Here is a 15,215-nt window from a genome sequence, read left to right as displayed (position 1 = left end):
CATGCTGGTCTATATAGGATTGTCCAAACAGAATGTTCTCTAATTCCAGATTTAGAAATACCAAGAGTTGAATCGAACCTTCGTCCAGAGCAAGTGACTAGTGTTGCTGTAGTATTGCTCGAGGTTTTAGTAGGCTCAGAGTCAGATTGGGTAGTGCATTTGAGGCTGGTGGGCTGACAGCTGCAGGAGCAGTGCCGGGTGAACATGACAGTCATCAATCAGGAAAAATGCCAGCTTAAGATGATCAGCACTAATTGTAGATGCCCTATTGGGGATGGAGATGCTGAAATGCTTTGCTGTTTGAGAAAGCACTTGATAGAGGCCACCGCAAGGTGCTTTAAATGGCTTTTGGACACCATCTTGATACAGGAATATCACTACACAAGAATCATGTCGAGAGATCTTTTATCATGGCACAGGATACAGGCAACAAGACCATAAGGTAACATCTTTGGAAATTGATGGCCAAACAAAACATGCAAGAACAAGTTTTTTAATAGCATAGATGCCTGGGTGCAAAAGTTTGTGCAACGAGTTGAAGATCTGTATGTGAAATTTTGACGTAACGTAAATTCTGATCTGCTTATTACTTGCAGAATATTTGCAAATCAGGGATGACATTTAGTAGTTGCAACTTATGTGAACAGTTAGGATTATTCAGAAGAGACTTGAGTTCATAATCTAGTGTTTGGTCAACTGCAATAGCTACAAAATCAATGGTACCTTTAGCGTCAATTTCTTAGATATGGGACAAAGTATCTGCGACGATGTTATCTGTTCCAGCAACATGCTGTATGTCTGTCAAGAATTGAGCTATGTAGTTAAATTGAAGTAATTGTCAGCGTGAACTGCAGTCAGATATTTTGGTAATAGCAAAAGTTAATGGATGGTGGTCCTTAAAAATTATAAATTTTTGACATTCTAGAATATGTCAAAAATATTTGATGGCACAGAATATGTCAAGTAACTCGCAGTCATACATGCTATGGGAACTTCTAAATGAAAACAGCATAACTGAAATATTACATTGCAATGACAAAGCCTTAATCATGGCAAATATCTGTAATATGGCTTTAAATTCGGAAAATATCACCACTTCAGATATTTATTTTAATTTAACACTTTTAATTTCACATGGTGTGATTCTTTTTTTAGGATGGAAAAAGAAAATAATGAAATTAAAAAAAAAAGTTAAGTGATTATTGCAAATTAAAGTTAGCATTTTATATCCCTATGTTTTGTCACTCACATTCACATACATATTGGGTCAGTCCATAAATTCGTGCACATTTTTTGGTAAATTTTAAATAATATAAAAAAAACACAACATTTTAATCAATTATATATTTTCCTCCATTATCTACAATGTCTTGCCATCTTACAGGCAGCTTTTTTATACCATTGCTGTAGAAAGACTCTGGTTTTGATGCAAAAACACTTGAAAGTTCATTGTGTACATCCTGTTTAGAATGTAATTTTTTTCCCAGTAAAAAATTTTGTAAGGCACGAAATAAGTGAAAATATCTTGGGGAAATATCTGGGGAGTAAAATTCAATAATTTTTTGCAGCGTTGTTCGAACCGTATGCGGTCTAGCGTTATCATGACGAAACAACACTTTCTTGATATTCACCAATCGTGCATGTTTTTTTATGTTTAGTTGGCAAAGATGTTCACGATGAAACAACACTTTCTTGATATTCACCAATCGTGCATGTTTTTTTATGTTAAGTTGGCAAAGTTGTTCACTATAAACTTCTGAATTAATCGTTTGGTTTGGTTCTAACAGTTCAAAATATCCTGAACGGGTTTCATCATCAGTACTGCTTTTTCCAACTTAAAATTTTTTAAACCATTTCTGGGCAGTCCTTACACTAATAGTGTGTTCACCATGTACACTATTAATTTTTATCACTGAAAACCTGGCAGATTAACCACACGAAAATAAAAAATATAGCACAGCCCGTTTGTACTGATTATCTATAGTCATCTTCTATGGGTACTAAAATGTGTTCGATATTTATAAAAGTTGGTGATGAACTGAATAATAGGTTAGTCAAACGATGACAAGTTTCAACAGGTTCAAAATTGTATGTTTTAGTAAATGCGTCATAGTGAATTTCAGGCATACTCTTAATGCACATGAACTTATGGACTGACCTGATATTTTAAGTTTGCATTAAGGAAACTTTGTTACTTATTTGTTTGGAAAATATTAAGGAAATATTTATTTAATAATGTGAGCTTTCCTAAGCAATCTTAAATCCATGTTAACTATATTTTATTGCAGTTTTACACACATTAAAAAGTCAAATATTTTATAATTTTTTAAAATTATTATTCCTTCTTTCTCTCTCTGTGTACATGCACACATACATACATATAAATGAGATAACACATGTACACTGTGCAAAAAAAGGGGGGGGACAGTTCCCATTTTCGTCTGTTCTAATATAGGTATTTTGATACAAAATTGGACTTTTTTGAAATGACATGCCTATGTTTTTCCATATTTCGATTCTACAACTCAAATTACACCTAAACACTAAATTTTGTAAATTTTGGGTGTGAAATTTACAGTGAAATTCAAAATTATAACTTGCCACATTTTTTTCAGTTTATTCCAAGAATAATTCACTTGGTGAGCTTCTTAAGTTAACCTATAAAAAGCAACATATTTTCTCTTCCTTTTTTTCATTGTAGATGAGCAGAAAAAAAGTTATTGTTCAAACTTTTAAATAATTTTAGCAAACTGCGTACACCACATTTGGTGTTATTATCACTCACAAATATGCCATATTTCAAAATGTGCCAATATGTAAATTCATGTATATATTAGAACATTTTGAATAAAAAAACTCTAATTTTTTGCAGGTGTGGGTAGAAATACATCTACTTTTAGATGATGTTAAAAATTGTATAGGTTATAATTCAAATTTTTTTTCGAAAAATTTATAAAAATTATTTGAAACTACAAATGTTAAAAATAAATCATAACAAATGGGCGAATTTTATTTGGAATGAACCTAAATTTTGAAATGTGGAAGGAAGCATCAAATAAGTTTAATAAAAAAAGAGATATTAACAAATATATACCAAATTCAATTAACATTGAGAAGCTAAAATTTTGAGAGCTTATTTTTTAAAAACTATGTGCATTATTTTAACAAAACTTGACAGTTTGGCATAATTTGAGTCGTAGAACCAAAATATGGAAAAAAGTGGCATGTCAGAAAAAGTCCGATTTTGTGTCAAAATACCTATATTACAACAATACTATATATAAATCTAATATATATCCTAAGTCGTGCTTTTGAGACATGAAAAACGCAATTTGAATTTCGTCGATTGGCTCAGCAGAATGGGAAGTATAGAACTGTCCTTCCGCCCCCTTTTGCGCAGTGTACATACATTTAAGATTTATATTACATAAATTCTTTAAAAGTCAAATTCAAAAGGTCTTACCATCTAGATACAACATTAGGAGTCATACTTCCAGGCAAAATGTGGCGTGACAGTCCAAAATCAGCTGGTAGAGCATATAATTAATAACATCTTAATAACTGATTTTATCTTCATAAAAAGTGAGGAAAAAATTTAATGAGCTTAAATTAATATCTTAGCATAATATTACTTCAGTCTACATAAGTCTACTCTTAAGTAACAGCAAATGAAGCTATATATTAATTTCGAATCTTTAGCAAGGTTCTAGCATCTAAAATAATTTAGGCATTTCTTCAATATTTAATTTAGAATTTTTCAGTTTCATAGCATTACTACTTGTAAATTCTTAGAGCATTATTTTAAAAAATGTAAATATCTAATAACTACTGACTGAATAGTGTGGAAATTAGAACACTATTAATGACAAGATTTAATCAAGAATTTTTATTTATTTTTTTAATTACTTTTTTTTCATTTATGTCAATATTTATTAAAAGTTCAATATATATATATATATATATATGTTGTATGATCTTAAATTCATTTAGTGCGAAAACAAGTTACTACTAATTGCGCAATTGCTGCAAAGTAAGTTAATAATAATTTATTTCCTAAACAATATTGATTAATTGATTATATTATCTCCTAAGTTTAATTAAAGTAGAATTATTTTAAAAGAGTAAATCCATACTAGTTGAGATAAATGAGCAAGATTTAAAAGTAAGGAGGCTACTAACCTTCAATACAGTAAAGTTTTTGAAGAAGAACTTTAAAACTTAAAAATTAAAAAAATTAAAAAAGGTTAGAGATAATATATAAAGTAGGTACATTAGGAAAGAGAAAAATAGCGCTAATAGCTGCTATTTAGCATATCAAATGTTGTATGATCTTAAATTCCTTTAGTGCAAAAACAAGTTACTATTACTTGTGCAATTGCTGCAAAGTAAGTTAATAATAATTTATTTCCTAAACAATATTGATTAATTGATTATATTATCTCCTAAGTTTAATTAAAGTAGAATTATTTTAAAAGAGTGAATCCATACTAGTTGAGATAAATGGTCTTTGTGAAATTGGTTCTAAATTTTTTACATATTGTCTGTATATAACACATATATCCTATCATTTTTACTTTTTATTCATTTACTCTAAGAAATTTTTTTATGCAATCGTATAAAAGCCACATAAGGCAAGAGAATCTACTAAATTATAACTATATCTTGAATTAGCTTCAGTTTTGATTGCATTACTTTCCAATTCAACATTGTTACCAGCTATCAAAAGAAGAAAATTAATGATGTGAGATACACTGTAATTTCTACGTTGATAAACTGATAAGTTTATTAAACTAGGTATAGAGTTAAATAGTCTTCTTCTGAGACTGCACAGATTCTGTCTGTTTATAGTTATTTCTGTTTAAACTGCAACTTAAGTCTAATCCTCAAGTATTTGCACTAAAATTGTTTTGCATATGGTTGTCTGGATGACAAGTGTAATTTATATTATTTTCATTGTTCAAAATTTTGAAAAATGAGATAATTATTTCATTTCATCTATAAATAATTTTTGATTATATACTTTACATTAAAGAAGAAAACACATTACATTTCAAAGGAAGTGTGGTTTAATGTGTAAAATAACATCCTGGCAAATAAAATCGGTAGATGCAATCATGTTTCAGAAATTGTTGGATGGCAACCTGAAAGAATCTAGAAGCTCTATTTATCATCTATACACCTTGGTCAAGAGCTGCCACAGAATAAAACATTGTTTATCGATGTCCATCACACATAAATGACTGTAAGAGTTGCCATGTAATAAAGCATAATAATTTTATCTTTCAAATTTAATCTCTTTTTACTATCAACAAACTGAGGAAGCGAAAAACAATAAATGCAGTTCATAATAATAATAGTCTTTTTAGTAATGGATTCAAACTGATGTAAATTAAAATATATTTAACTTATTGTATATCCAATTGACAATTTTGACCAATATTTGGAGCTTTGTTATAGCTTATAAAAGATGTTTCTATTGCCATATTATGTAACTGGTATAGACTCATTAGCTCCTCTTAATTTATTAGATGTTTTGCATTTTTAAATTTTTCATTTTAATTGTAAACTTTGAGACATCAGGCTATCTTAAATCTTCAAATAGAAGTTTTCTTGTTTTTGTTTTCATTTTTTATTTTACAGCTTCAGGAAAATAAAATGAATGAAAAAGAACTTAAATACTATTATTAAAACTGCTACAAAATGAAAAATACTTACTAATCTTTAGACAGCCAGAGTGAGTAAATAAAATGTTTGATACATTCAAATCCCTAAGTAAATTTTAAAATAAGTAAAACAAACATTTAAATTGGCATAAAATAATAACACACAGACTTTTTACATACTAGCAATAATAATTTCCCTCAATAAATATTTATGACTAAATTTTAAAAAGCATGCTCTACATACCTATGTAAAACAAAACGCTTATGGAGGTAATCAACACCAGAAAAAAGTTGCTGCATAATACATTTAATCTGGGGGAGAAAAACAAAGTTACATTACCCAAAAGTAAAATTAAAAAAAAAAAAAAAAAAAAAAAAAAAAAAATTTATACAATCTAGGCCACATTAACAGTAATTAACTTAAGTATACAGTTGACAAAACCTGAGGTACGATTTTTTTTTCTCAATGAAAAAAACTAAATGCAAAGAATGAAGAAGTGTTTTTCACTGTTAAAAAAAGAAATAAATAAATAAAACGCATTTTGTTTCCTTTGTAATACTATACATAAAGTGATCAGACTTTTCTAAAACCAGTATGCATTAAAACAATTTCAGATAATTTTGTTAAAAAAAGGAATAAATAAAAGTATGAAACATAATTTTAAATGATTAATACTCTTGGTTGGGTTTTTTGCAGTTGTTCACATGTTAAGGCCCATCCACATGAATACACTCACGACGTAATTGCTGATATGAACCACACAGCGATGAGTTTTTTAAAAGAGATTGTAACTGTCCACAGAAATAAATTCATGAGCATAGTTTACAGCGTCCTCAATTTTCTCAAACCATATAGATTGGTATAAATTTCAAATTCTCATTAAAGGGAAAAACTGTTTATTTATAAAGCAATGATATGACCTGTATATTCATACGCTTCACCTGTATGTAACACCGTTAAGTAATAGGAACCGAAATAAATTACAGTTTCTATGAAATCAAATCTTCTGCCTTCCAAAAATACTCCTTAATTATTAAAAATATTCACTATCTCATGTGTAACTAGAAGCTCTATAAGTATCCCAATATTAAATACACCGAAAACTAATTTCAATATTATAACAGCTTCTAAAATAAAGCAGTAAACTGTGAGAGAGTATTAAATGAAATACCATTACGAAATTCAAGCATTTTATATTAAATTATATAAAAGCTACTACAGTTTCTCATATAATTTCACTAAAATTATATAGATATACAAAATTCTTAACAATATTATAAAAATATGAAGTAAAAAATATTTACTTGTGGTTGTTGAAGTAAAGGTTTTCCAACTTCATCAATCACTCTTGCAAGTCCATAAGCACAATATTCTAGAACTAAGAAAGTGCTGGAGAAGAAAATAAAAATTTCAGTTCTATGCTTTTAAAAAAATATTCTGAAATAATTGAAAATTGAAAAATAGTGCAATTTATTTATAAAGCAACCACAGAATAAAACTACTTAAAAATATTGTCATGCTACTGGAAATATTAGTTAATTTCCACAAAGATAAGTATAAAATATTGGTTCTGGATCTGTACCCCCAAGGTAACAAACAATTTACACTCTGCTTTAATAAAATTATACTTTAAAAAATACATACAATTATCATGATTTCAAGAGAAAGAAGATTTAAACAAAATTTAACATGCCATACAATATGATAAGCACAGGTTTTATTTTAAAAATCAACATTTTAGACACACCTTTTAAGCATATTTATACTGTTTTAAAATATACAGTAAACATATTTTCTTCCCTCACCATTCATAATGATTTTACCTAAGCTAATGAAAATTCTACATATATAATTAAACATCTTGTTTTACTACAAGAAACAAATTTTCTTTTGGTTCCCATTGAAGGTTGACATAATGCTAATAAATAATACAACTGCAGAACATGAAACGGTCTACTTTATGTACCCCTGAATGCACATTTCACACTGACAACAATATACATAAAGTAATTTTAATAATCAGCAACATTTAACATGACTATATTATTAACTTAAAAAAAATTAATTTATTCAATCAACGGTGCCACAAGTTCACTTTTTTCAAAAACAAATATTTGACTTTTATATCAATGTAATTAAAATAAGAAATTAATAACTGAGAAAAGCTGCTCTAAATCCATCATTACAACTATTGATTTAATGCTAATAATGGAATAGAAATGGCAAATACAAAACATAATAAAAATAGCTTTAAATAAGCAAGCCAAACAATTCTATGCTCAGATATGCAATACAAAGCATTTGAAACAATTTTCATTTATTATGCTACAGCATACATTTAATAAAATTATCAATTTCAGATATTAATAAAATCAATGGATACTACATCATATTAAGAGAGATATTAATAGTTTTCTGGTATCCGCCAACACATAATCCCAAAAATACTACTTGTGACTCTGAGTGCTTGGAAGCCTCAAAAGCTGCTTCAGATTCTTCCACAAAGATAAGGTTTAGTTTTTTTTTTTTTTTTTTTTTTTTTTTTTTTACATTCTTCCTCCTCCTTAGGAAGGGTGAAAATGGTCATTTTTGTCCCTTTCTTTCTTTCTTTCTTTCTTTTTTTTTTTTTTATTTCAGTATCAGAATTCTTTGAATTTAAGAGTGGCATATATGCAATAACAGCAGTCAAAGATTACCTTTTGCAGTTTTGGGTCAAAATTTTATGATTTTTATTTTCAATTATGTTTCTTTTCACCTGCTAAAGCTTTAGCACTTGCTCCTGCACCTCTTTAAAAGGCTTGTCACCAAGTCTTTTTCTCTTTGAAAGGGGTAATATGTAAGATAAAAAATATGTAAACCAAAATTATAATTTAAATTAGGAAATAGCCCTTTAATTTCTCATTTTAGTTTGAGTATTTCTCCTCTCTTTTCTAAAAATCATACTAACTTTTTCTGTATTCGGTTATGTCTAGATAAATCCTATCATATGATTTCTACACAAGAATAATGACATAGCTCAAAATTTCAGTAACCTAAACTTTTCTCTTAATAAGTAGATAACTGCACATTTTGCTTCTGCACTTGTTATCACTAAGATGCTACCTCCCTGCTTTTTTCCCTATCACAACAATATCAAAATTGTAAATGCTCTTGAAAAGGCAGAATGAGTGTGCCAATTTGTTTGTGGCCACAACATATTTATTGAAATGAAGATGAATATTTAATCTGCCTCGGATGCCAAATTTGTTGTTCATCATGCATCAACATCTCAATATCTATACTATCAATATTTCTATATCATTACACATATAAACACAGATACACACACATACATATATATAGCATAAAGGATTTGACATAAGGTCCCTCTTTTTGAAGAAATAAAAATATTTCATCTTTAACCTTTTCCAGATGGGCGTCCCATACACGCATTCCCTCAGAATGTCTCTTACAGCCGGACGTCTCATCCACACATCACTAGAGATTGAATTCAGAGAACAAGCGTTGCATATAGCAGGATTCGTACACATTTCTCACACGGAAATTAAGTACTTTTAAGGACTTTTTAGGACCATTAATGAAAAAAATTAAGGACCTATGAGCAAACGGGAACTGAATAAATTCAATTGAAAATATTATCTATGCCTGAATTTCACTTTTATAATACCATCCTAAAAATAAAACAGATCCCTGAGTAGTACGCATTATTACTAAACATGAATTAATTAACATAATTGTTAATAAGTTTAAGAATAAAATAAACTATGCAAATTTATCAAGTAGCATTAAATATTTTACATTTATGATAGTTGGTCATATTTGAACGTTTATATCGATTTCCTTCTCTTTTAAGCATCTTTTCTAACAATTAGAGATTTGTCTCAATATGCAAACCAATGCTCTCACTAGTTTCTGCGTGCTTCATCTCCTAACTTATCAATATCTCCATAATGTACCTATGAGGGTTTAATTGATCTGGTAAAAGTTAAATAGTCCAAAACCCCCGACAGACGCGAAGCATATTATCGCTATGTCTGAAATTAACTACAATATCAGACAAAGGTTTAAATAAGCCTCTTATTTAAAAAGAACTTAGAACATAAAGGCATGTTCTGATGCTAACAAAATCAATTACAGATCACGGTGACGTAATTAAACAAGAACAGTCAAATTCAAACTAATAATGTGGACTAGTGGTCAAAGATTATACAATTTAATTGTAATTTAATCTGACTCAATAACTCTATCATATGAGGAAAATGAAATTGGAAATTATAGTAAAGGTTGAAATCAAACAATTGGGTAATTTACATAATAATAACAGCACATATATTTGAAGAATAATTTCCTTTATGTACTCAATTTCTTTCTTCAACACGTTTCCTTTTCATTTTATAATTTTTGGATTTAATTAAGTACAGTCAAAAGTCATTAATCTCCGGACTCGTGGGGACTTCGGCGATTCCGGATTATAGATCATCATTTTAAATCTGGTAAGATAACATGCAGAAATTCTAAAATTAAAAATATGAAACCATAATTTATGAAATAAAGAACAATTATGATCTAAAGGGTATCAAAATTTACAAAAAAAAAAAAAAAAAAAAAAAAAAAAAAGCTTAATGTTTATTTGTTTACTTTATTAAACATTTCTTTCAATGTAAGTTGTTTAAGTTGCTTCGTTTTATGTGATAATACTTTCTCCTTAATTCTATAAACAGACATAATTTCTTGTTCAGTTACAAAGTTCCGCTGTTCAAGTCCCGTTAATTGCTGTGCCGAGAATACCGACTAACTTGTCAATCGAAATTTTTTCGTTTTCACTAACCTCTCTGTCACATTCTTCATGTCTTTATCCATTTCTTGGAGCAATTCCACTTTTTCTTTGTTGGACATCGAAACATACTTTCGTTTTGTAGATCCTTTGGAAGTTCCAGCATCGGAAATTCTATTTGACATAATCGAAATTTCAAGTTTACGTTTATAAAATTGCTCTTACAGTCTGCAAAAAATAATAAGCGGGATCCAATTCGAAGATTAAGGAACAACGCAATCATTAACATTAACTGAAATAGATAATTAGATAATTTTAGCTTACACCGTCTGTTATACATTAAACGCGCAGGCGAAAACGTATTCTGCACTTGCACACACGCATATGCGCAGTAGTCAAGGTCTTACGCGCACGCGCAAAACGCCTGTGCGCATATGCCGACGCGGCGCATGTGCAGAAAGTTTTTAGCTTTGAGGTCCGGATTATGGGTGTCCGAATTAATGATTTTTGACTGTATTTCCGTTATTCTAAAAACACTAAATGCATTTAGAAAACACAGAAAAAGCGGCTAATTTTATTTCTTTAGTAATATGAACATTCATAAGCAATATGAAATATATATAGTAAAGGACAGTTACAGAGCTGATGTGGCAGAATTTCTAGAATTTAGTAACACATCGAACAACAAAATCTAGAAGTGGCAAAACTTTAAGAATTTAAAGCAAGCACTGGAAGCAGAATTTAGGATCCACAGAGATTGCATCAGGTGGGAAAATGCCTATTGCCAGCTATGTGTATGATGCATTAATAAATATTAGATGAATCTTTTAAACTTAAGTTTTCAATTTCTTTATTAATAAAAAAATCCCTTTCTAAAATGCCTGCCTATGTGATAAGATCAGAGGCATTTTTGATATTTTCCATGCTTCTGTCTAATGAAAAGTAGAGAAAATAAAGAGAAGATAACCATGTTAAGATTAAGATTCTAGTATCAGAAGTAATACATTCAAAGATTATGTTTTCATTGTTCTTCCAGATGTTCTCCCAAAATTAAGAAATTCTTTACAAACTTTCTGTAAAATACATTGTTCTTCCAGATGTTCTCCCAAAATTAAGAAATTCATTGCAAACTTTCTGTAAAATACATCCACTACGTGTTGATACCATGGAGACATTTTTCATTTTGTCACATATTTCTCGAATCTTCTAGAATCTAGGTCTATAAATCTTGCCTTCAAATCCTTCTAAACTTTCCAAGCTGCAATGTCTAAAATCCTAAAGAAAAATTATCCCTACCATTTCTGTAACAGAAAAAAAAAAGGCCAGAAATATTTTGGAAAAAAGTAGGAGGGAAAAAGTATAAAATTAATTTTATAGAGAAAACTGATGCACATTCTGAGAATTTTGAATATTCTGAGACAATTACATGGGAGAAACTCTTACTATGAAAAAATTAAAAACAAGACATTTTTAATTAATTACACAGCTAATTTTGCTTTTGCTAAGAGCTGTTTCGTAAATTGTGCTTTATAGCATTATACCTTGTTTATTTTTCAGATTTAAAATATTGTATAAGTTGCCAAAATGAAACTTTATAATATGACAGCGAAAAATAAAAATGTTTTATTTTAATGTTATTTTTTAAATATAATATCAATATACTACCATTATTTTAATAAAATTTACGATGTTTTAAAAAAAATCGTTGAAAAATTCTCAGATTTTGGAATTAAAAAGTTTTTATAGAAACTAATCTTAAAGTCACCAAATTTAGAACCGTTTAATAAAAGAATTCATATCCCCAAAAGCAAAAAGTTGTTTAAGAGCTCTTTACTAGAAAAAATGAATTTCGAAATGCTTATGTTTCACTTCTTGCTTAAACTCGAGTATCCCATCATTTATATTAGAAATAGAAACAAATTACAACTCATGAACCTATTCAAAAGATTACCATATATACGGCAGTGAATCGCCAAAAATATTCTTCAAAATGCTAATTCACACTCAAAATGACAGTCGTAAAAACAGACAGAAATTTTAGATAATTAAAATTAAGGACCTTCTGTTGATTTTTATCAAAATTAATGACTTTTAAGAACCAAAAATCAATTCCAAAAAATCTAAGGACTTTTAAGGACCGTACGAACCCTGGTATACACATTTTAAGCCGGAACATTTTTCTGAAGACCACTAGAACGCACCCTAGTCCATTACTTTTGAAATGAACAGTTTTATGTTCCTGACCTTGAGTTTGATAAATTCTGCCTGACTTTGGTATTCCACTCATCAGCTGTTGCAAGGGGGGGAGCATAAACAGAGGTGGACTCTTTAAATCACCAGGTGCTAATATAAACATTCACGTGTCTGATTAATATCCAATTCCTTTTTTAATTCTATTTTTTTCTCTACTATGTACGATCTTTTAGGGTTACTATGTGGAGCCCTGTTACATTTTGCATTGCCTTCTGATATATTTCGGGTCCTTCTCTTTTTATTTCGGAAAGCCTCACCTCCAGTCCATTTATGACACAAAGGTGCTATTTATCAGAGGAAGAATACACTCGCATGGTCAATGAACCATTTACTAACTTAGATGAGAGTGATGATTCATTTTCTAAAAGAGTTAGAAAGTGATACTTCTCTGCGCTTCAAGATTTACCACACTCAGTCTTCATTTTAAATTTTGTTACTTCTTACTGTAAATAGTCTTCATTGTAATTTTTTTTTATTAATTTTAAACTTTATTGATGAATTTTATCAATTAAAACTTTGGAATAACTTGAATAGAGCTTCCGAAAATTATTTTACAAGATAAGCAAATTTTTTTTAATATATTTTCATGTAAAACAAAGAAAAAAAGGTTATTAAATGCTAATTTTAACATATATAAGAGCTCAAGTAATAATTTAAAATGATACCAAAAATTACAATATGCTAGAAGAGAAACTTTTTTTTTCTTTAATAAAATTAGGCTTAGCAATGCAAAACTCCCATCCTGTACAGTGACTGCCTTCAATTCCCTTCCATCCCGCACGAGCGTCTTAAACAAAGGTGTGTCGTTGCGAAAGGGTTAAGTAAAAGGTGAAAGTATTTTGCCTAATCATGACCTGAAACAAATTTTTGCTTCTTCAAGAAAAAGGACTTCATATTTCCCTTCTTTAAAATCAATAGTTTTGCTATAATCTTGCTATAATTTGCTACAATTTGTATCTTTGGCATTTATCAAAAGCATCTGAGCTGTGTTCAATGAGACTGAAGTCCAGACAATATGCAGGCTCTATTCATATGAGTGATATTCTCATGTTCAAATAACCTCAATAATACTCTCTGTCTTGTGTCAATAAGTACTGTTGGCCACTGTATTGACAGGATCTAGTTCTCATACATGAATGACACCTGCACTGTTAAGACCATGAACATACCAATAAACACTGACAGTAGTTTGTTTCCCCTTCTAACCACATCATATGAAGTCCAGAATTGTTCTTAACAGAGAATCTAAATTCATCTGAGAACACTATCACTGATCATTTGTGATGGCCCTAGTGATGATACTCTCTACATCACTACAATCATACAAAATCAGCAATGATAGTGATTGGCTCTTTTGCATATAACTCAACACTATAGAGCTGACAGGAGATGTTTGAGCAGCTATATGGGTTTGTGTAACATTCAGAAAATCTGTAGCAATCTACGCAAATATAACTTCCCCCCTTTTAAAGTCCAAATAAGCTGATCATTTCTTTGTTGTACTCTTTTTACAACCTCCACCATGATTATGCAGAACTCTTTCTTCGGTTTTGGCAGTTTTCTCTATCAAGAGATGATGGTTTTTGAAGTAGCTATTTTTATCATAATTTCAGTTAACATTTTGCCCTATTTCTAAGCATCCAGCAACTCCTTCATGATCATACTCGAATGATGCTACAGAAGCATTTTGAACTGGTATTGTCATAAAGAGTATTATAACTAAAGATAAAAATATGTCCAATCTGTATCACATATTTAAATCTATATTAATATATAATTTACCAAATATGCAAATGAGATTTTCATCATACCAATTCCCTGTAACTTATTCTGAATTAGCTTGCAATTTATTTCTTCTTAAACAGATGATAAAATTTACATAATAGCACTTTGTTCACTTTTCATTTGCTTGCTTAGCTGCTAGTTGAAGACAGGGAAAAAAAAAAAAAAAAAAAAAAAAAAACATTCTCTAGCAAAAGTCAAGCAATGTGTATTTCCCTCCTCTTCTACATTAGTACATAATTATTACATAAACTAGTACAAATGGCTTACCTTTCAAAACTTCTCCCAACTGCTACAGCTCGCAAGTCAATAATATTGTCATGTTGCAAAGTCTTTAATATTGTGATTTCACGAGTAAAATTTATAGGCATACCTAAAAAGAATTAAAGCAGTTCAAATCAAGAAAACATATTTGAAAGCTGCATGCTATAAACTGTTACTGCTTTCCTTCTTCCCCCCTCCCATGCAGAGAATGTTTTCTGCCATTAAGAAATAGTGCCATTTGAAAGTATTTGTTAAAACTGGTATTCCTCTAAAAAAAAAAAAAAAAAAAAAAAAAAGTTTCAACACACTTTGAACCGAGATATTAATTTTTCCCCCTCATACTTACAGATACATTGGGTACTGCTTTTAAGTTATTTAATACTTAAAAAGACCGACATTAATTAGATTTTTATTGATTATCTAGAGTTTAGCATTATCAGTGATTATTTTTATGAAACTGCTTTAGCTTTTTAACTTT

General features: G+C 29.4%; 1 protein-coding gene across 1 annotated transcript in view; it reads right to left on the bottom strand.

Annotated features, from left to right (window-relative positions):
- The window catches only part of LOC118194028 (cyclin-dependent kinase 10-like), a 65,374-nt gene that overhangs the window by 35,910 nt on the left and 14,249 nt on the right, over positions 1 to 15,215 (bottom strand). Inside the window, exons 4-8 of the mRNA XM_035365240.2 lie at positions 14,744 to 14,846; positions 6,969 to 7,053; positions 5,908 to 5,975; positions 5,716 to 5,768; positions 3,464 to 3,527 (exon numbers count right to left, since the gene is read on the bottom strand). Coding sequence (XP_035221131.1) covers positions 3,464 to 3,527; positions 5,716 to 5,768; positions 5,908 to 5,975; positions 6,969 to 7,053; positions 14,744 to 14,846 — 373 coding nt within the window. The remainder of the gene's footprint in view (positions 1 to 3,463; positions 3,528 to 5,715; positions 5,769 to 5,907; positions 5,976 to 6,968; positions 7,054 to 14,743; positions 14,847 to 15,215) is intronic.

This window comes from Stegodyphus dumicola, chromosome 4 (genome assembly GCF_044657685.1).
Source record: "Stegodyphus dumicola isolate Sdum_Otavi_A_Nest chromosome 4, ASM4465768v1".
Taxonomy (NCBI): domain Eukaryota; kingdom Metazoa; phylum Arthropoda; class Arachnida; order Araneae; family Eresidae; genus Stegodyphus; species Stegodyphus dumicola.
The sequence above is the reverse complement of the archived record's forward strand: the minus strand, read 5'-3'. Positions and strand labels throughout refer to the sequence as shown.